Here is a 23,440-nt window from a genome sequence, read left to right on the forward strand (position 1 = left end):
CGTTAACTTGTGACACACAACAAAAGGATTCAGGCAAGTTCAGATGAAGAAATTCATGATTTTTTTTTGCTACATACGCAGTGAGTATGCACAGTTATGTAAAACACTCAAAGGTCCTGGTCACATCTTGTACCGTAAAAGTGTATCTCCGGGGTTAATATAGGTTATCAGGGCCCCCTGAGGGTGGTACAGCATATGGCCCTGGTATTCCTCAAATTTCCCAATGTTTAACACCAGATTTTGGGAGCAGCTGAGAGCCATTTTGTCCTGGTTTTTGCGCTGCCTCAGAATTCCCTCTGGCCTCAAAGCTGAAATGACCCTGGACATGGCGTCTCCATGTGAATGCGACGAAAGTTACCTTTTAAATATGTCATCAGCACCTGTCCTTAGGGTTCCTCCATTTAGCCATGTTGCAGGTCGTGTGCGAGTCTCGTGCAGGTGGCTCCTATAAAAGCAGGAGCAAAGGAGTAAGAAGCACATACCCGATGAAGACAGCATGTGATACGTTCCAGTAAACTAGAATACAGTGGCAAGGGTTCTCTATTCAATCACTGGGTGTCACTACATTTACGTAGTGAATGGCGGATAAGGGCATACTTTGTTTCATGTGGGGCAGAAGGTCCATTTACAGGAGTAGTCATTGATGCTGAGCCCAAATTGTATATTTAACAAAGCCTAAAAATTGGAAAGGACGTGGAGAAGAGCAACAAGGTTGATCCCGAGCACTAAGGGATAAACGATGAGGGAAGTTACGAGGTGTTGCCAAACTACGGCCGAGCCAGAAGGTTGGGTTATCTAACCCCCCGGGTCCCCATTCCTCTATTCCTCCAATCAGAAAGTGATGATTTTCCTCGACATAAAAAGCTCTAGGATCTAGTGTCTGAAATGGGGTACCCACAAGAAACTTCATAACATACACAGATGACAGGAGTGAAAAAAAAAAGGGCATTGGTGATGCCAGTGAAAAGTGGCAGGCAGTGACAGCGGCACCAAAAACAACATCAAGCAGAGGTGAAAAGACACAAGAGTGATGGCCACATGGGATTTTACAGCAGAGGAGGCAGAATCCTTCTGCCCTGCTCTCCCCAGCACCATTTATCTTCCTCTGCTTCAAATGTTTTTCCCCATTCCCCTGGAAAGATACAATTGTCTTGTGGCGTTCCTAAAACCTGATGCAAAATATGTAATAACTGAATCGTAACTTCATCCTCTACAATTTCACCCCCCCTTTCCCGAATGGTCTTACTCTCCCTGTAACTATTCTTTTCCTTTTTATACGCCTTTTAAAAGCCTTTTTTTTATTATCTGTTAGCCTTTTTTCGCACAAAGGGTAATGGAAATCTGGAATTCACTCCTCCAAAAGGGCTGTGGATGCTGGGACAATTGAAGCTCTCAAGACTGAGGTGGACAGATTTTTTTTTAGGTAAGCGTATCAAGGGATATGGAGCAAAGATGGGTAAATGGAATTGAGGTACAGATCAGCCATGATCTAACTGAATGGCAGAACAGGCTTGAGGGGCTGAATGGCCTACCCCTGTTCCTATGTTCCGATCTGCTTTCAATCCTTCTAACTTCCCTTTTCACCTCCCTACTACACTTTCTACATTCCATGTCATTTTCTTTAGTATTGCTAGCGCTAGATTCAGTTTAGCTTTAATCTCTCTATTTAATTATGGTGAGAGGCAGCAAAGCAGAGTAGCAGCAGAGCAGGCCACAAGATGAGGAGGAGGCCCGGGTGAGGAACAGACCCAGCAGCAATAAAATAAGCATATTTTTAATCGCAGTCAATATATTTTTAATCAGGGTCAGTGTTATATGATTGAATTTTTACCCTGATATTTTTCTCGAAATGCCCCATCGGCGGGCCCTTTGTAAAGGGCACTGAAGATTCATGTGAAATTAGACACACACTAATGCAATCGCTGTCTGTCAATAACATGGACTGTGCGTTTCATTTCATCCCAGTTAATTTGCTTCTTTTAGCATTGCTGGATTGCTGAACACCTTACTGCATTCAGATTCAGGCCAGAGGAGAGCACACAAACAATACCGTGTCAGACTTAATTATTGGACACGTATAGATATAACCACCTGCATGTTAGTACCAGACGGATCCCTGGCGTCCTCAGATGTACGCATTTACTGGTTTATTAAATCAATCGACCAGGTTGTTCAATATACCCGCAGCTCTCTTACCATGCATAATTTCCAGCATCTGATTCCCATGCGATCGAGTAATATAGAGTCATAGAGTCATAGAGTTATACAGCACGGATAGAGGCCCTTCGGCCCATCGTGTCCGCGCCGGCCATCAGCCCTGTCTACTCTAATCCCATATTCCAGCATTTGGTCCGTAGCCTTGTATGCTATGGCATTTCAAGTGCTCATCCAAATGCTTCTTGAATGTTGTGAGGGTTCCTGCCTCCACAACCCTTTCAGGCAGTGAGTTCCAGACTCCAACCACCCTCTGGGTGAAAAAGTTCTTTCTCAAATCCCCTCTAAACCTCCCGCCTTTTACCTTGAATCTATGTCCCCTTGTTATAGAACCCTCAACGAAGGGAAAAAGCTCCTTAGTATCCATCCTATCTGTGCCCCTCATAATTTTGTACACCTCAATCATGTCCCCCCTCAGCCTCCTCTGCTCCAAGGAAAACAAACCCAATCTTCCCAGTCTCTCTTCATAGCTGAAGCGCTCCAGCCCTGGTAACATCCTGGTGAATCTCCTCTGCACCCTCTCCAAAGCGATCACATCCTTCCTGTAGTGTGGCGACCAGAACTGCACAGAGTACTCCAGCTGTGGCCTAACCAGTGTTTTATACAGCTCCATCATAACCTCCTTGCTCTTATATTCTATGCCTCGGCTAATAAAGGCAAGTATCCCATATGCCTTCTTTACCACCTTATCTACCTGTTCTGCCGCCTTCAGGGATCTGTGAACTTGCACACCAAGATCCCTCTGACCCTCTGCCTTGCCTAGTCCCTCCAAAGTGCATCACCTCGCACTTTTCCGGGTTAAATTCCATTTGCCACTGTTCCGCCCATCTGACCAACCCATCTATATCGTCCTGCAGACTGAGGCTATCCTCCTCGCTATTTACCACCCTACCAATTTTTGTATCATCAGCGAACTTACTGATCATACCTTTTACATTCATATCCAAGTCATTAATGTAGACCACAAACAGCAAGGGACCCAGCACCGATCCCTGTGGTACCCCACTGGCCACAGGCTTCCAGTCACAAAAACAACCTTCGACCATCACCCTCTGCCTTCTGCCACTAAGCCAGTTTTGTATCCAAAGTGCCAAGGCACCCTGGATTCCATGGGCTCGTACCTTCTTGACCAGTCTCCTGTGGGGGACTTTATCAAAGGCCTTACTGAAATCCATGTATACCACATCCACTGCGTTACCCTCATCCACACGCCTAGTCACCCCCTCAAAAAATTCAATCAAATTAGTCAGACATGATCTTCCCTTGACAAAGCCATGTTGACTATCCCTGATTAATCCTTGCTTCTCCAAGTGGAGACTAATTTTGTCCTTCAGAATTTTTTCCAATAATTTTCCTACCACTGATGTTAGGCTCACTGGCCTGTAGTTCCCCGGTTTTTCCCTACTCCCCTTCTTGAATAATGGTATTACATTAGCGGTTCTCCAGTCCTCTGGCACATCCCCTGTGGCCAGAGAGGTTCTGAATATATGTGTTAGAGCCCCCGCAATCTCCTCCTTTGCCTCACACAGTAGCCTGGGATACATTTAGTCCGGGCCTGGGGATTTATCCATTTTTAGGCCTGCTAAAACCGCCAATACCTCCTCCCGCTCGATGTTAATATGTTTGAGGATATCACAGTCCCCCTGCCGTATTTCTATGTCTACATCGTCCTTCTCCACAGTGAAAACAGATGCAAAAAATTCATTTAGAACCCCTTCTACATCTGCTGGCTCCACACACAGATTGCCATTTTTGTCCCTAATGGGCCCTATTTTTTCCCTAGTCATCCTCTTACCCTTAATATACTTATAAAACATCTTAGGATTTTCCTTTATTTTGCTCGCCAGTGTTATTTCATGGCCCCTCCTTGATCTCCTAATTTCTTTTTTAAGTATCCCCCTGCACTTTTTGTACTCCTCTAGGGCTTCCTCCGTCTTTAGCCTTTTGTATCTGCCAAAAGCCCTCCTTTTTTCCCTAATCCATTCTCGTATATCCTCTGACATCCAAGGTTCCCTGGAGTTCTTGGAACCACCCTTGACCTTTACGGGAACATGTTGCCATTGTATGGTCTCAATCTCCCTTCTGAAAGACTCCCATTGCTCCGATGCGGATTTTCCTACAAGCAGCTGATCCCAGTCCATTTTGGCCAGATCCTGCCTTATCCTATTAAAATCGGCCTTCCCCCAATTTAGAACCTTTATTTCCGGCCCCTCCCTGTCCTTTTCCATGACCACCTTAAATCTCACCGAATTATGGTCACTGTCACCAAAGTGCTCACCTACTAGCACTTCTTCCACTTGGCCGGCCACATTCCCTAGAATTAGGTCCAGTACCGCCCCCTCTCTTGTAGGACTTTCTACATGCTGGCTCAAAAAGCTCTCCTGGATGCACGTTAAGAATTTTGTACCCTCTAAGCCTTTTACACTCTGAGTATCCCAGTTAATATTGGGGAAGTTGAAATCCCCCACTATTATTACCCTATTATTTGCACAATTTTCTGAGATTTGCCTACATATCTGTTCCTCTATCTCCCCCTGACTGTTTGGGGGCCTATAGTACACTCCCATCAAAGTGCTTGCCCCCTTTTTGTTTTTAAGCTCCACCCATATGGCCTCATTAGAGGAACCTGCTAATATATCATCCCTCCTTATGGCAGTAATTGATTCTTTAATTAATATTGCGACCCCCCCTCCTCTTATACCTCCCCCTCTGTCTCGCCTGAAGATTCTGTACCCCGGAATATTGAGCTGCCAGTCTTGCCCCTCCCTCAACCATGTCTCTGTGACAGCAATAATATCATACTCCCATGTGTTTATCAACACCTTCAGTTCATCGACCTTATTCGCAAGACTCCTTGCATTAAAATAGATGCCATCCAGCCTTGCCCTCACATATTTGCCCTGTCTTCCAAGCTGACTTGTTTTTTTCTCTAAATTGGGCTGCACATCACCCCCTATTGTAGCTCCACTCTGTATCCCATCCCCCTGCCAAGTTAGTTTAAACCCCCCCGAACAGTGCTAGCAAACCTCCCCGCAAGGATATTTGTCCCGCTCTGGTTCAGGTGCAACCCGTCCGACTTGTACAAGTCCCACCTTCCCCAGAAGCAGGCCCAGTGATCCAGGAAACTGAAACCCTCCCTCCTGCACCAACTCTTTAGCCACGCATTCATCTGTTCTATCCTCCTATTTCTATACTCACTAGCCCGTGGCACTGGGAGTAATCCAGAGATTACAACCTTTGAGGTCCTGCTCTTTAATCTGCTACCTAGCTCCCTAAATTCTTGATGCAGGACCTCATCTCCCTTCCTACCTATGTCGTTGGTCCCAATGTGGACCACGACCTCTGCCTGCTCACCCTCCCCGTTGAGAATGCCCTGAAGCCGCTCAGTGACATCCATGACCCTGGCACCAGGGAGGCAACAAACCATCCTGGAGTCACGTTTACGGCCACAGAAACGCCTGTCTGTTCCCCTTACGATAGAATCCCCTACCACTATAGCTCTTCCACTCTTTTTCCTCCCAGCCTGTGCAGCAGAGCTACCCCTGGTGCCAGGAAGTTGGCTGCTGCTGCCTTCCCCTGATAAGTCATCCCCCTCAACAACATCCAAAGCGGTATATTTGTTTGAGAGGGGGACGGCCACAGAGGACCCCTGCACTGCCTGCCTGCTCCTCTTACTCTGCCTGGTGGTCACCCACTTACTTCCTGCCTGTACAACCTTTACCTGCGGTGTGACCATCTCACTAAACGTGCTATCCACGACGTTCTCAGCATCGCGAATGCTCCTTAATGAATCCATCCGCAGCTCCAGTGCCGCAATGCGGTTTGTCAGTCGCTGCAGCTGGATACATTTCCCGCACACATGGTCGTCAGGGACACCGGAAGGGTCCCTGATTTCCCACATAGAGCAGGAAGAGCATAACACGGGGCTGGACTGTCCTGACATGACTTACCCTTTAACTAATTAATTCAAATTAAATGAATCCCACCAATTTCACTTCAATTAAAAAGGTATACTCAAGGGCCCTTGCTGAACAGCAGTCCCCCACTACACAACAGAGACCAGAGAATCCACAAACTCTAACCTTAGACAAATTCAGCAGGATTCTGCTTTACCTTTGGGCAGCATGACCCTACTCCGGTACTGGCTCTGTCCAGTAGATGAGGACCTAAACAGAAGGCAGCAGGATAGAAGTGAGAGCTGTGTTTACTCGAATGGTAGAGCTGAATATTTGATTACAAAATCAAGGTATACTGAAGGATCACCTATTTTAGAAAGAAAGGGCTTCGCTTCCTGACTCACAATCACTTCACTGTAAACCATTCAAAGAGTCGCTGCAATATAGCACGTCATTTAAATGCACTCAGAGAATACATTTATAATAAAGCCACTAATCAAGCCACTGCAAGATTACCAGCGCCATTATTTTTCAATAGCGAGTACACCGGCATTAATTAAGGGAATTTGCAATCGCCATTGATTTTAATGAGGGCGGAGCTATGATAATTAACTTCTCTCTGTTATAGCGAGAGTAATGGCAGAATGGTGTAAAAGTCCCAAGAAATTAAGGCATGGCATTAGTAATGACGTACGTCACTTACACCATAATTTCCTCTTTTTGCAAAACGGGCACTGTGACATAACTCTCTAGGAAATTTTGAGCCAATATTCAAAACAAGATTAGGGATTTTGCTACATATGTATATTCAGCTCTGAGCTAACAGTTTTTAAAATAATTAAAGATCAGTGACAGCAGCAAAGCGAGTGGAGAGGCCAGGGCCAGCAGTGAGAGCAGAGGTGAGAAGAGGGGAGCATAGACCAGTGGTGAGAGGAGGAGAATACAGGACTACAGAGCAGTGAGAGAAGAGGACAGGATAAGGAGAGGGCCAGCAGCAATAGTGAGAGGAGAGACAGGACCAACAGCAAGAGGAGAAGAGAGGGCCAGCAGCAATAGTGAGAGGAGAGATAGGACCAACAGCAAGAGAAGAGAGGGCCAGCAGCAATAGTGAGAGGAGAGACAGGACCAACAGCAAGAGAAGAGAGGGCCAGCAGCAATAGTGAGAGGAGAGACAGGACCAACAGCAAGAGAAGAAGAGAGGGCCAGCAGCAATAGTGAGAGGAGAGATAGGACCAACAGCAAGAGAAGAGAGGGCCAGCAGCAATAGTGAGAGGAGAGACAGGACCAACAGCAAGAGAAGAGAGGGCCAGCAGCAATAGTGAGAGGAGAGACAGGACCAACAGCAAGAGAAGAGAGGGCTAGCAGCAATAGTGAGAGGAGAGACAGGACCAACAGCAAGAGAAGAGAGGGCCAGCAGCAATAGTGAGAGGAGAGACAGGACCAACAGCAAGAGAAGAGAGGGCCAGCAGCAATAGTGAGAGGAGAGACAGGACCAACAGCAAGAGAAGAGAGGGCTAGCAGCAATAGTGAGAGGAGAGACAGGACCAACAGCAAGAGAAGAAGAGAGGGCCAGCAGCAATAGTGAGAGGAGAGACAGGACCAACAGCAAGAGGAGAAGAGAGGGCCAGCAGCAATAGTGAGAGCAGAGATAGGACCAACAGCAAGAGAAGAAGAGAGGGCCAGCAGCAATAGTGAGAGGAGAGATAGGACCAACAGCAAGAGGAGAAGAGAGGGCCAGCAGCAATAGCGAGAGGAGAGATAGGACCAACAGCAAGAGGAGAAGAGAGGGCCAGCAGCAATAGCGAGAGGAGAGATAGGACCAACAGCAAGAGGAGAAGAGAGGGCCAGCAGCAATAGTGAGAGGAGAGTCAGGTCCAACAGCAAGAGGAGAAGAGAGGGCCAGCAGCAATAGTGAGAGGAGAGACAGGACCAACAGCAAGAGGAGAAGAGAGGGCCAGCAGCAATAGCGAGAGGAGAGATAGGACCAACAGCAAGAGGAGAAGAGAGGGTCAGCAGCAATAATGAGAGGAGAGACAGGACCAACAGCAAGAGAAGAAGAGAGGGCCAGCAGCAATAGTGAGAGGAGAGTCAGGTCCAACAGCAAGAGGAGAAGAGAGGGCCAGCAGCAATAGTGAGAGGAGAGATAGGACCAACAGCAAGAGGAGAAGAGAGGGCCAGCAGCAATAGTGAGAGGAGAGTCAGGTCCAACAGCAAAAGAAGAAGAGAGGGCCAGCAGCAATAGTGAGAGGAGAGTCAGGTCCAACAGCAAGAGGAGAAGAGAGGGCCAGCAGCCATAGTGAGAGGAGAGACAGGACCAACAGCAAGAGGAGAAGAGAGGGCCAGCAGCAATAGTGAGAGGAGAGACAGGACCAACAGCAAGAGGAGAAGAGAGGGCCAGCAGCAATAGTGAGAGGAGAGACAGGACCAACAGCAAGAGGAGAAGAGAGGGCCAGCAGCAATAGTGAGAGGAGAGATAGGACCAACAGCAAGAGAAGAGAGGGCCAGCAGCAATAGTGAGAGGAGAGACAGGACCAACAGCAAGAGGAGAAGAGAGGGCCAGCAGCAATAGTGAGAGGAGAGACAGGACCAACAGCAAGAGAGGAGAGGGCCAGCAGCAATAGTGAGAGGAGAGACAGGACCAACAGCAAGAGAAGAAGAGAGGGCCAGCAGCAATAGTGAGAGGAGAGACAGGACCAACAGCAAGAGGAGAAGAGAGGGCCAGCAGCAATAGCGAGAGGAGAGACAGGACCAACAGCAAGAGAAGAAGAGAGGGCCAGCAGCAATAGTGAGAGGAGAGACAGGACCAACAGCAAGAGGAGAAGAGAGGGCCAGCAGCAATAGTGAGAGGAGAGATAGGACCAACAGCAAGAGAAGAAGAGAGGGCCAGAAGCAATAGTGAGAGGAGAGACAGGACCAACAGCAAGAGGAGAAGAGAGGGCCAGCAGCAATAGTGAGAGGAGAGACAGGACCAACAGCAAGAGGAGAAGAGAGGGCCAGCAGCAATAGTGAGAGGAGAGATAGGACCAACAGCAAGAGGAGAAGAGAGGGTCAGCAGCAATAGTGAGAGGAGAGATAGGACCAACAGCAAGAGGAGAAGAGAGGGCCAGGAGCAATAGTGAGAGGAGAGACAGGACCAACAGCAAGAGAAGAGAGGGCCAGCAGCAATAGTGAGAGGAGAGATAGGACCAACAGCAAGAGAAGAGAGGGCCAGCAGCAATAGTGAGAGGAGAGACAGGACCAACAGCAAGAGGAGAAGAGAGGGCCAGCAGCAATAGTGAGAGGAGAGACAGGACCAACAGCAAGAGAAGAGAGGTCCAGCAGCAATAGTGAGAGGAGAGACAGGACCAACAGCAAGAGAGGAGAGGGCCAGCAGCAATAGTGAGAGGAGAGACAGGACCAACAGCAAGAGGAGAAGAGAGGGCCAGCACCAAAAAGGTGAGTATATTTTTTATTGGTCAGTGATGTGGTGATTAAAAATTGATTTTGCAATTATCACGATCTTTGATATCCTGAAGTGTAAAATGTTGTTCCTTTAAACGATCGGTGAGACCAATGCGAGTCGTATTGAAATGTAGAGGGTGAAATCCCACAGAGTGCCGCTATCATCTCATGCTAATTCCATATAATCTCCAGGCACTTTCAGCCTCATAATATTTAAAACAAAGGAATAGGATTTTTGAATATAAGTTCAACTCTTTATTAATTACATTAAAAAATTTAAGTACCAATGACAAAATGATGACTAGGTTTTTTAATTGGTAATTGCAAAACACGTAATCAAAAAGACTCTGGGGAGCCAGGTGCAGGCGATTGTAAAATTTCTGCCCGCCCCGTGACCCTGACACAAACTGCACCAGAAATGGTGGGGTCAGGTCATTCTAATACTGCTGGCTGGGACAAAGATGTGAGTCCCTCCAGCGACTGGTGCACTGCATGTGGGTGGCCCAGAAAATTCTCTTTGGGGATGGGAGGCCCTGGAGGGGTTGTTCTGAGGGCCCGGCTATAGGATTTAAAGCAGGTCTGCTCTTAAAGCAGAACCAGTAAGCGGCAGAGTGAAGAAATGGCTCCAACAGGATGAACTAAAAGGAGAGCAGTACATTTTCCAGGGTGATATAAACATTCGCCTGACTGAAATAGGGGACAGGAGAGGATGCAATATTGGGAGTGGGTGGCAGGTGGCAGGAGTTAGCAGATCTAACACAGCAGGCTGGACCATGCGGAAGGAAGTGGCAGAGGTAGCAAGTGGCAACTTCCTAACCACCAGAGTCCCTCTTCACTGTAGGAAAAAGTTCATTAACATCACCAGGACAGCAAAGGTAAGTGTGATGGCAGCAAGCTGTCATTCATCCATATTATAAACATTACAGGCTGCAAACCAGTATTAATCCTAAAAGTGCAGAAACAAACTTAAAGGTATAACCCTGTGAGCGAAATGATCTGTACAGGCTCCTTCACATAGAACAATTATTGTATTGTCACTGGAGAATCCTGAAATGCATGCATGCCCTTTGAAGAATCATTTTCTGAACGGCAACTCCACAAGACAAGTAATATGAATTCTCCAATAGCTGTCACACAAACCATTCTGTGTCTTAATGTAGCAAGTGTTCTGTTCTCTTGCAGGAAAAAATCGCACGTAATTCACATATAACAATTTACAGGAGGAGGACTGGCAGCAGGAGGAGGCCGTGAAGGTACTGCGATCTTACTCAGCTGGGTTGAGAGGAGAAGGTAACATGGGCGAGCTGGCAACGAAAAATGATTTGTGCAGAACAAGTGCTGAAGTTCAAAGGTCAAGGAAAGCATTCAGTTTACTGAGACTCATACTCTGAGAAAATCCTTACGTGAGCAGAATAGTAAAGAAACAGAGACATTCAGGAAACTCGTTGCATTTCTCTGGGGTAGAGATTCGTTGCTGTCCACTATCGGGCCAGAAGGCAGTGATGCAGCCGCAATGCATGCCTGAACCAGGAGGCCCAAGACTGGCCCAAGGTTAATATTAACTGGGTAAGCTGCCACAGCATGGTGCCCCTCCACAGGCAGCTCACCCATTTGAACAAAATTAATATCAGGCCGACTGACTCGCCACAGTAGCTTGAAGGTAGGTCCCACGAGGGGAGGGGTTGCAGCAACGGGGGAGGGGATGATCGGGATACTGTGGAATCGGAGAGCACTGCTGCTCTTGAAATAAAACTTTCATAAAGGTATTGAAAAACACAATTCAGTGGGTCAATGTAACCATGTTATTGTGAAATAAGTAATTCTTTAATTTTTAATTTTAGGAACATAGAAACAGGAATAGGCCATTCAGCCCCTCAAGCCTGTTCTGCCATTCAATCAGATCATGGTTAATCTGTACCTCAACTCTATTTACCCGTCTTTGCTCCATATCCCCTGATACCCTTACCTAACAAAAACCTAGCGATCTCAGTCTTGAAAGTTTTAATTGACCTGGCATCCACAGCCTTTCGGGGGGAGAGAATTTCAGATTTCCCCTACCCTTTGTGTGAAGAAGTGCTTCCTGATTACACTCCTGAATGACCTCGTTCTCATTTTAAGATTAAGTCTGCTTGTTCTGGATTGCCCCACCAGAGGAAATAGTTTCTCTGTGTCTACCCTATTCAATTCACTTGTCATTTTAAACACCTCGATTAGATCACCCCTCAACCTTCTAAACTCAAGGGAATACAAGGCATGTTTATGCAACCCGCCTTCATAATTTAACACTTTTAGCCTTAGTATCATTCTGGTGAATCTGCATTGCACCCCTTCCAAGGCTAACATATCTTTCCTGAGATATCATGCTCAGAACTGAACGCAGTGCTCCAGATGGGGACTGACCAAGGCTCTGGACAGCAGAAGCACAACTTCCAGCCTTCGTATTCCAGCCCCCTCGAGATAAAGGCTAACATTCCATTAGCCTTTTTGATTCAGTTGTAGCCGTCCACCAGCTTTTGGTGATTTATGTACATAGATACCTAAATATCTTTGCTCCTCCACAATTCCTAGTTTCTCACTATTTAGAAAATACTCTTATTTGTCTTTCTTGATGTGGATTCACATTTCCCCACATTTTACTTCATTAACCACAGTTTTGTCCACTCACTTATTCTATCTATATCCCTTTGTAACTTTCTGCGACCAGCTGCCCTACTTATTGTGACTGCCAACTTAGTGTCATCTGCAAACTTTAATGTACAACTCTCTATTCCTTCATCCAAATCATTGACAAATGGTGAAAAGCTGAGGCCCCAGAACAGATCTCTGGGGACTGCCATTTGCCAATCAGAGTTCGGACCCTTTATCCCACTCTCTGACTCTTACCTCCCAACCAATTTCCAACCCATGTTGCACAGTGGCTCCCAATTCCGTACACTTTCATTATTGCTAATAATCTCTTGTGTGCAGCCTTCTCAAATGCCTCTGGTAGCCCATATGGATAAAATCCATAGACATTCCTTTATCCATTGTGTTAGTAATCTCCTCAAACAATTGAACTGAATTAGTCAGACATGACCTGCCCTTCACAAATCCATGCTGACTCTCTCTGATCAGCTCAAGTTTGTCCAAGTGTCCAGTCACGCTGTCCCGAATGACAGATTCTAGTAATTTCCCCACAACTGACGTTAAACTTACAGGTCTCCAGTTATGTGGTTTCTCTCTCCCGCCCTTCTTAAATAATGGAGTGACGTTTGCAATTTTCCAAACCAATGGCAAAATTCCTGAATCAAGAGAGCTGCAATAACAAACACATCTGTAATTTCCTCATCTACGTCTTATAATCCCCTGGGGTGAAAACCATCAGGTCCTCGAGTTTAGTCTAGCTTAAGTCTCATTATTTTCTACACTATTTTAGTTACATTAAATTCAGTAAGTTCCTCCCCTTGATTTATTTTAGATTCCCTTGTACCACTGGTATTTTGTTCTCTTCTGTGAAGACAGATACAAGTTATTCATTGAACAAGTCTGCCACTTCCTTATCGTTGATTACCGTATAACCTATGTCTGTCTTTAATTGGCTCACATTCCCCTCAGCCGCTCCCTTTCTCTTAATATATTTATAAATTTAATATATTTATATTTTGTTGCAAAACTTATTTTGGATATTAGGGGAGAAAAATTCAATAAGGGCCATTTTCGGGTGCGGGTAGCGTGATGCGTTACTACACCACGCCCGATAGCATGAATTTTGAGCTGCCTGCTACTTACCATGATATCTCCGGGCAGCCAGTGCTACCCGCACTGCCGAGAGGCTGCACGGAGAATGAGGAAGTCAGAAATGGGGCGTGTTCAGCGCACGTTATCAGCAGCCTGCACCTCTTAAAGGTGCAGGTGCACATTTTAAATGGGACATGCACAGTCCCCCGGGAGGAGGGAAAGATGGCCGGAGGATGGCGGGACCGGTATGAGAGAGGGCCCCACGCTTCACCGATGAGGCATTGGAGGCCCTAGTGGAAGGGGTGGACAAAAGGAGGGCCAACCTGTATCCGCAGCAAGGCAGGAGACAGCCCAGACTGCAGCTCCCGCAGGCACTGGGAGGCTGTGGCGCAGGAAGAGAATGCCAGGAGCATGGCACCATGCACGTGGGTGCAGTGCCGAAAGAAGTTCAATTATTTGTCACAAGTGGTCAAGGTGAGTGAGTGCAAGTGTCAAGTGGCACATGCATCACACTGCTCCACTGCTCCATGCATCACACCCCCCACCCACCAACAAACACTGCCCATCCGTTCGCAATGCTGCACTTGGCATGCTGCATCTCACTCGCACATAGTACCACACTTGCAGGCTACACAACCACCACTCAAAGGTCATACACATTGCCAGCTATTCGACCATGACAGGCACATCACCCACACTGTCCTCTGTCTTGCGGGAGAAGGTGGCGCAGCAGCAGACACCTGAGGGTGGATGGAGACGCTTACACGTCCTCACCCCCCTAGAGGAGACAGTGCTTCAGATCGTTGGGCGGGCTGTCGCTGCAGCCATGACAACATGTCGCACTGGAGGTCCTGATGAAGGGGGTCTCTGCATATCTAACGCTCCATCTCCTTTCCCCCATCTCCCTCCTCCCATAATCTTTTCTGATTCATGTGCTGCAGATGCTGTCAGCACACACGTCTTACTTGCTCCTCTCCCCACTCCACAACTCAACCTGTTTCCCTTTGTCTTTGCAGATACCCAAGAACACGTGGCAGCACCGTCCGAGGAGGAGGAGGAGGAGGAGAAGGAGGAGGAGGAGAAGGAGGAGGGGGACACGGAAGCCACATCACTCGATCTGACACTTGCTTCCACCAGCTCAGAGACTGACACTGCGCGTCCTTTAGAGGCTAGGTTAGAGGAGGGATCCGCATGTGGTGAGATATCGGGCTCAAGTGCGCAGGAGCCGGGGCGGGGGGAACGGATACCACAGGTCAGCTCGGCGGAGGGCAAGGTCGCTCAATAGTTCTGCTGCAGAGGAGTCAGATGAGGACTTTGATGGGCCAGGCTACAGAAGACGGCTGATGGGTGCACACAACCAAATGCTTGGGGCACTGGGAAGCCTGCCAGAAAGTCTGTGCACAATGAGAAGGGGCATGGAGGAGTCCAGCTCCAACTTGGCACAGGGCTTTGGGCAGAGCTTGGAGCCCATCCTTTCCAACATGGAACAGGTGGTCACCTCCATCAGCGCACCTGTGGAACCCACCATGATGCAGCATCTGATGACTGATGTCACAGCTTCCATTGCAGCACAAACTGATGTCATCAAAGGTCTGCACACTACAGTTTCTGCCCAGGTTGCTGCAATGGAAGCTCAGACAGCCACTATCGTGGCTCTGGGCACCACGTGGAATGGGGCTTCCAGGGCCTCACAGCACTCCAGCAGTCATTCTCCAGCTGATCACCAGGATTGCTGAGGTGCCGCCCTGGGAGAGTGGCAGAGGCGCCATGGCAATCGGACCTGCTGTCCTCTCTCAGGACGACAGCATTACTGCTCCTGCCCCTGCCACTCCGCCAGTGTCCCTGTTGTTGACTATCGGCCAGCCAGGCCAGACTGCTGCAGCCCATGCTGAGATGGTGCAGTCTGAAGCCTGGCCCTCCCGGCCCAGAGCTACTCGTGGTCGTCCTCCAAGGCCATCTGCACGGTCCTCCATTGAAGGCCAGCAGCCTCCCACCACCCATGCTCCAACCACTGGGGAAGCACCTCATAGGAGCACTGGGATAGGTAAAGGCACACGAACAACAGGCACGAAGGGAATGCACAAGGGTGAATAGTTCTGTTCTGTTTCCATAATTTAGTTTATTCATTGATAAATGTGGCTTTGAATTTGCATTTGGTGGTGGTTTTTATTTGTGCGATAAGCTGAGAGGGAAACCAATGTGTAATCAGATGGGCGATTTGATTGTCTTGTGGGAGCGGAAAGGTGGGGAGTGTAGGTGAATTGGGGTTTAGTTCACATTATTGATAGCGGGCACGGATCAGGCAAGCACACAGAGCCCGTGCAGATGAGAATACCTACGAGGTGCCCCTCTAATGAAATGCATATGTAGTATGGCTCCCCGGCGGGGAATTGAACCCCGGTCTCCCGCGTGACAGGCGGGGATACTTACCACTATACTAATCCTTGATCATTCGTTTATGTTATTAATTTCCTGTATGAAAATGTATGCTTTATTATGAATCAAGCAAAGCGATATGATAAGCTGAATTCTGGGGTAAGCAGGTGTAGGGAGTGTTGTTTTGCAGCCACCTAATGAATGGATCCTTATTTCGGACAAGGTCGAAAAACATCCCAGGCCTGAGATAAGTGAGACTCCCTTTCCTGTGACCTACGTATGAACAGGTATCACCTGTGAGTGGTCGGTCATTATGTCAGTTAATATGGCTTGCCCAGACTCAGCCTATGATTGGTTTTAACCCCTTGCTACTCATGTCCCTCCCCACTCTGAAAATGTTTGACTGTGTAAATTGCCTGTTCTATGAGATTGACCAGACTCTGTCAAGAGTTGAAATCAATTCTATAGATAGGGCCAGCTGCAGCTAATAAATTGTGTTAAAACTTTCAAGTGTATTCGCTTTCAGTTTTTGCTGAACCAGACTAAGAGTAAAGAATCCGGTATCGTCACAGACAAGTCGTTGCACCCTTGCGTCTTCCTCCACTTCCTCTTCCGGCTCCACCCCCTCTTCTTCCTCCTCCTCCTCAGCCTCCTCCTCTTCCACCTCTGGCTCAGGGTCTTCTCTGATCATCGGTGACAAACGCTGATCCCTCATGATGGCGAGGTTGTGCAGCATACAGCAGACCACCACGAATCTGCCCACCCACTCAAGGGAGTACTGCAGGGCTCCTCCAGACTGGTCCAGGCAGCGGAAGCGTTGTTTGAGGAGGCCTATGGTGTGCTCCACGATGTTGTGTGTGGCAGCATGGCTCTCATTATAGGCCTGCTGTGCACGTGTGTGTGGATTCCTGACCGGTGTCATGAGCCACGGCGTGAGGGGATAGCCCTTGTCGCCCAGTAGCCAGCCTTTGACTTGTCGAGTCGGGTGAAAGATAGCTGACACATTGGACTGCCGCATGACGAAGGCATCGTGACTGATCCATGATTCGTTGCGTGTGGTCTCACACCAGCTGCACATTGAGGGAGTGGAAGCCCTTTCGGTTGATGAAGACGGCCGAGTTGATATGCGGGGCACGCAGGGCAATGTGCATGCAGTCAATGGCACCCTGCACCAGAGGGAAGCCAGCAATGTGGGCGAACCCCCATGCTTGTTCATTCTGCTTGTTTCTATCAAGAGGGAAGGTGATGAACCTGTTCCTCGTGTGGTACAGTGTGCCTGTGACCTCCCTTATGCAGCAGTGCACTGCATACTGCGAGATGTTGCACATGTCACCAGCAGAGGCCTAAAATGATCCTGAGCCGTAGAAATTCAGCACCACGGTGACCTTCACAGCCACAGGCAATGCTGTCCTCGCCCTGCTCTGAGGCTGCAGTTGTGGCCGCACCAGTGGACAGATCTCAGTCACGACTTCCTTGGTGAACCTCAGGTGTCGGATGTCTCAGCCATGTCAAGAGAATGTTAAGAGAATTGGTCCAGGAAGGCCCTCATTGGATACGGCCTCCTGCTCAGTGCCCTGCGCCTCCTCGTCCTCCCTCTCCCCGCAGCTTGACCTGTTGGGCGTGGCCTCTCTGCATGCTCCCAGTCGTGCTGAATGCCCAGCAGGAGCCGTAGCAGACCACCCATGGTTGCCAGGAATGTTGTTCAACCACGGTTGTAAATTTCCGAACCGTGAGGCAGTATCTGTCAAACCGCTCTCAAATGTATTCTTGGAACTCTCAGTAAGTATAGGGAGCTTCAAATAACACTTGCTATTCCACCAGCAGCCAGAAGCAATAATCCAGCAACTAACCTGCAACACCTGGATGGTCCCTTTAAATAGCACTGGTGGGGGGGTCGTCCAGGCCATCTAAGACACGTTCAGGTGCTCGGGGTTAAGACTGTGCGTTGAGTTGAATGCCAAAATGGTGTCTATCACTTTAAATCAATGTTGCACACTGATTGCACGCATTTTCTCCCTACTTTACATGCTTCCAGTGTTCGGTATTTGCGCATGCGCTAACTTCTATACCAAGATGGCATCCGTGGGTGTCACACTGGAAATGTGCATGCACAGCCAAGTCGCCATCTTGTATATTGGAGAGGCCGCGTAGCGCCGAAAGAACGGGTGCTATGTGGCCCAATTTAGCACTCTAGAAGTTTTAGTTAGTTAGATAAAGTAGTGGATGGACATTTTTTGACAAAGAATTTTGAGTCAATTGATTGGTTTATTAACAAAGACTTGTGATAACTGTTTACATACAGAACATCAATTATAAATGTTTACATTGGTAATTTCAATGTTAAATGTGAACATAAAAGTGTGACAAAAATCTTTGTCAGTAAGTGAAATTTGTGAAGGTGAAATGTGCACACTGAGACTATTTTTAATAGATCGACAGGTTTTTGTGATTATCAAGGTGAGGGAACAGAGCTCTTTTCTACTTTTTTCACCCAGTGTCAGTATCAGCTTCTCCCAAGTCAACACAGCTTGTAAACTGAGTAAAGTTTTCTCCATACTGTTCCAACAATGTGCCTTAACTCTCCCCATCCCACATTCGACACCAGTGTGACATAATCCATGTCCTACATCAGCCATCCTGTAGCCTCTCTGAATGGGATTAGCAGTTTAAGTGTTAATTTGTGATGAATATTATTCCGTGTTGTGGGACTGGGTGAAAACAGCCCAGGATCAGTTCACTCAGAACCCTTACAGGGCAAGCATTCAACGGTCAGTCTGAGCTGGATTTGAATCCAGATCCCCTTGCATCTGCAGTTCTCCAAAAAAAGACGTTTTTGCTGTAGTCAATGTATTGATGTATATACAGAGAACAGACTCTGCGTATGTTTTTCAAAGACTGCTTTAGAAATAGCTTCAAATTAGGAAAAGTGATTGTCACTGTGGCCATCACATTCTGAATGTGGTGAACTTTATTTGGATGCCTTGTTAATTTTTCACCAGATGAACCATTTGTGTTAGTTTACATAGATAGTAATAATGCTTCTGTGCATCATAAAAGTACATGCATACTTTGTTCTGTATAGAATGGATTTTAGCAGCATGGGAATATTTACATTTTAAATAGTGATGCCATTCTGGTTCATTTTTCGATGTCACTGTGTAAGTAACGGTCAAACGCTAAATTGGGAGTTAAAATGGCCGTTACTCTGGGGGTTCTGCCCAATTTCCTCTCCTGAACCCTAAATGAAGGGAAATGTTGCAAAGCAATTTTGAGTTACTTTTTGTTGGATACAGATGTACTGCACGGTATGAGGGAATATAAATATGAAGAAAGACTTGAAAAGTTGGGTCTTTTATTGTTAGATCAATGCAGATTACGAGGTGATATAATAGAAGTTTTAAAATTATGAAAGGATGGGACAGGGTAGATAAAAGCAGAGTGTTTCCAGTAGTTGAGGGGTCTAGAACAAGAGGCCAAGATTAAATGGAAGAGATTTCGAACAGAGGACAAGAGAAACCTCTTCACACAGAGAGATGTGAGACTGTGGAATTCACTTCCAGGGTGAGTGGTTGAGGCAGAAACTATGTCAGTATTCAAGATGAGATTGGATAGGTGAATGAAGGATGGGGTTGGAGGGGTATGGGAGCAGGAACTATTTGCTCATGTGGAGGGTACACACCAACACGGACTGGTTGGGCCAAATGGCATGTTTCCGGGTTGTAACTTTCATGTATGTCCATATTTTACAAGCTCATTTTAAACTATCTGTGAGTTTGTGCCATTGGCATGTTACCTTTGAGGTGGTACAATTAGTGGCATCAGGCTGAGCTCCACACACCACTGACAAAAATTCTAACTTGACGTTCATAAAATGTGCCTTGCAGATTTGGCTGTCTTTGTCCCCCTCCTCCACCCATATCAGTGTATTATTACATAGAATTACATAGAAAGTACAGCACAGAAACAGGCCATTTGGCCCAACTGGTCCATGCCAGTATTTATGCTCCACATGAGCCTCCTCCCTCCCTACCTTATCTAACCCTATAAGCATATTCTTCTATTCCTTTCTCCCTCATGTGTTTATCTAGCTTCCCCTTAAATACATCTGCGCTAGAGAGCTACTCCTTGTGGTAGCGAGTTCCACATCCTAACCACTCTCTGGGTAAAGGAGTGTCTCCTGAATTCCCTATTGGATTTATTAGTGGCTATCTATGGTCCCTAGTTCTGGGCTCCCCAACAAGTGGAAACATTTTCTCTACGTCTACCCTATCAAGCCCTTTCATAATCTTAAAGACCTCTATCAGGTCATCCTCAGTCTTCTCTTTTCGAGAGAAAAGAGCCCCAGCCTGTTCAATCTTCCCTGATAGTTATAGCCTCTCAGTTCTGGTATCATCTTTGTGAACCTTTTTTGCACCTTCTCCAGTGCCTCTGCATCCTTTTTATAATATGGAGACCAGAACTGTCATGTAGAATCCAGGATTTCTTTTTGCTTTACTAGTATCATACAGTATACATAATATATTAATAGGCCTAATAATAATTTCATATTATAATTGCAGTTTCATGCAGGTTTGTTTCTCTGTAAATTGTCCATTTTTGTTGTGTTCGGACCACTAGGCACCGGACACGACAAAGGCAAACCAAGCCCAGTCGATCCTGCAAAGTCGTCCTCACTAACATCTGGGGACTTGTGCCAAAATTGGGAGGGCTATCCCACAGACTAGTCAAGCAACAGCCTGACATAGCCATACTCACAGAATCATATCTTTCAGCCAACGTCCCAGACTCTTCCATCACCATCCCTGGGTATGTCCTGTCCCACCGGCAGGACAGACCCACCAGAGGTGGCGGTACAGTGATATACAGTCAGGAGGGAGTGGCTCTGGGAGTCCTCAACATTGACTATGGACCCCATAAAATCTCATGGCATCAGGTCAAACGTGGACAAGGAAACCTCCTGCTGATTACCATCTACCGCCCTCCCTCAGCTGATGAATCAGTCCTCCTCCATGTTGAACACCACTTGGAGGAAGCACTGAGGGTAGCAAGGGCACGGAATGTACTCTGGGTGGAGGACTTCAAAGTCCATCACCAAGAGTGGCTCGGTAGCACCAATACTGACCGAGCTGGCCGAGTCCTGAAGGACATAGCTGTCAGACTGGGCCTGCGGCAGGTGGTGAGCGAACCAACAGGAGGGAAAAACTTACTTGACCTCGTCCTCACCAATCTACCTGTCGCAAATGCATCTGTCCATGACAGTATTGGTAGGAGTGATCACCGCACAGTCCTTGTGAAGACGAAGTCCTGTCTTCGCATTGAGAACACCATCCAACGTGTTGTGTGGCACTACCACCATACTAAATGGGATAGATTCAGAACAGATCTAGCAAAACTGGGCATCCATGAGGTGCTGTGGGCCATCAGCAGCAGAAAAATTGTATTCCAGCACAATCTGTAACCTCATGGCCCAGCATATTCCTCACTCTACCTTTACCAACAAGCCAGGGGCAGCACCAGGTGTACCTAAAATGAGGTGCCAACCTGGTGAAGCTACAACTCAGGACTACATGCGTGCTAAACAGCGGAAGCAACATGCTAAAGACAGAGCTAAGCGATTCCACAACCAACGGATCAGATCGAAGCTCTGCAGTCTTGCCATATCCAGTCGTGAATGGTGGTGGACAATTAAACAACAGGAGGAGGATCTGTAAACATCCCTATCCTCAATGATGGCGGAGTCCAGCATGTGAGTGCAAAAGACAAGGCTGAAGCGTTTGCAACCATCTTCAGCCAGAAGTGCCGAGTGGATGATCCATCTCAGCCTCCTCCCAATATCCCCACCATCACGGAAGCCAGTCTTCAGCCAATTCGATTCACTCCATGTGATATCAAGAAACGGCTGAGTGCACTGGATACAGCAAAGGCTATGGACCTCGACAACATCCCGGCTGTAGTGCTGAAGACTTGTGCTCCAGAACTAGCTGCGCCTCTAGCCAAGCTGTTCCAGTACAGCTACAACACTGGCATCCACCCGACAATGTGGAAAATTGCCCAGGTATGTCCTGTCCACAAAAAGCAGGACAAATCCAATCCGGCCAATTACCGCCCCATCAGTCCACTCTCAATCATCAGCAAAGTGATGGAAGGTGTCGTCGACAGTGCTATCAAGCGGCACTTACTCACCAATAACTGCTCACCAATGCTCAGTTTGGGTTCCGCCAGGACCACTCAGCTCCAGACCTCATTACAGCCTTGGTCCAAACATGGACAAAAGAGCTGAATTCCAGAGGTGAGGTGAGAGTGACTGCCCTTGACATCAAGGCAGCATTTGACCGAGTGTGGCACCAAGGAGCCCTAATAAAATTGAAGTCAATGGGCATCAGGGGGAAAACTCTCCAGTGGCTGGAGTCATACCTAGCACAAAGGAAGATGGTAGTGGTTGTTGGAGGCCAATCATCTCAGCCCCAGGACATTGCTGCAGGAGTTCCTCAAGGCAGTGTCCTTGGCCCAACCATCTTCAGCTGCTTCATCAATGACCTTCCCTCCATCATAAGGTCAGAAATGGGGATGTTCGCTGATGATTGTTCAGTTCCATTCGCAATCCCTCAGATAATGTCGCAGTCCGTGCCCGCAAGCAGCAAGACCTGGACTCCATCCAGGCTTGGGCTGACAAGTGGCAGGTAACATTCGTGCCAGACAAGTGCCAGGCAATAACTATCTCCAACAAGAGAGAGTCTAACCACCTCCCCTTGACATTCAATGGCATTACCATTGCCGAATCCCCCACCATCAACATCCTGGGGGGTCACCATTGACCAGAAACTTAACTGGACCAGCCATATAAATACTGTGATTACAAGAGCAGGTCAGAGGCTGGGTATTCTGCGGCGAGTGACTCACCTCCTGACTCCCCAAAGCCATTCAACCATCTACAAGGCACAAGTCAGGAGTGTGATGGAATACTCTCCACTTGCCTGGATGAGTGCAGCTCCAACAACACTCAAGAAGCTCGACATCATCCAGGACAAAGCAGCCCGCTTGATTGGCACCCCATCCACCACCCTAAACATTCACTCCCTTCACCACCGGCGCACTGTGGCTGCAGTGTGTACCATCCACAGGACGCACTGCAGCAACTCGCCATGGCTTCTTCGACAGCACCTCCCAAACCCGCGACCTCTACCACCTAGAAGGACAAGAGCAGCAGGCACATGAGAACCGCACCACCTGTACGTTCCCCTCCAAGTCACACACCATCCCGACTTGGAAATATATTGCCGTTCCTTCATTGTCGCTGGGTCAAAATCCTGGAACTCCCTTCCTAACAGCACTGTGGGAGAACCTTCACCAGACGGACTGCAGCAGTTCAAGAAGGCGGCTCACCACTACCTTCTCAAGGGCAATTAGGGATGGGCAATAAATTCTGGCCTCGCCAGGGACGCCCACATCCCATGAACGAAAAAAAACCACAAAGATTTTACTCCCATTTAGCAAACAATCTCTGCTCCAAGTTCCAGAAATCAGATCTCAGCAGTGTTCTGCTGTTTCCACTTGGAGTAACACAAATTCTATCTTTTTTGAGCTCTGCCCAATAGACTTTTGTCATCTGGAGACTGTGCCAAATTTTCCTGTATAAAAGACTGAGCCACAGGTGACCGACACCTTACAGGGACCTCGGTAGCTCATACCGAGCTTTGACCAAGATGGGGAGAGATAGGGATGCATCAGTATGGATCCTTGTACTGATAGTCTCATACTCTTATGGCTCCGTCACCTTAGAACGTAAGAATGTTCTC

General features: G+C 47.6%; 1 protein-coding gene across 1 annotated transcript in view; it reads left to right on the top strand.

Annotated features, from left to right (window-relative positions):
* Positions 1–13,265: 13,265 nt before the first annotated feature.
* Positions 13,266–23,440, top strand: part of LOC137328122 (mucin-2-like) — a 186,622-nt gene continuing 176,447 nt past the window's right edge. Inside the window, exons 1-2 of the mRNA XM_067994300.1 lie at positions 13,266–13,513; positions 13,604–13,742. Coding sequence (XP_067850401.1) covers positions 13,266–13,513; positions 13,604–13,742 — 387 coding nt within the window. The remainder of the gene's footprint in view (positions 13,514–13,603; positions 13,743–23,440) is intronic.

Source organism: Heptranchias perlo, chromosome 12, assembly GCF_035084215.1.
Source record: "Heptranchias perlo isolate sHepPer1 chromosome 12, sHepPer1.hap1, whole genome shotgun sequence".
Lineage (NCBI taxonomy): Eukaryota > Metazoa > Chordata > Chondrichthyes > Hexanchiformes > Hexanchidae > Heptranchias > Heptranchias perlo.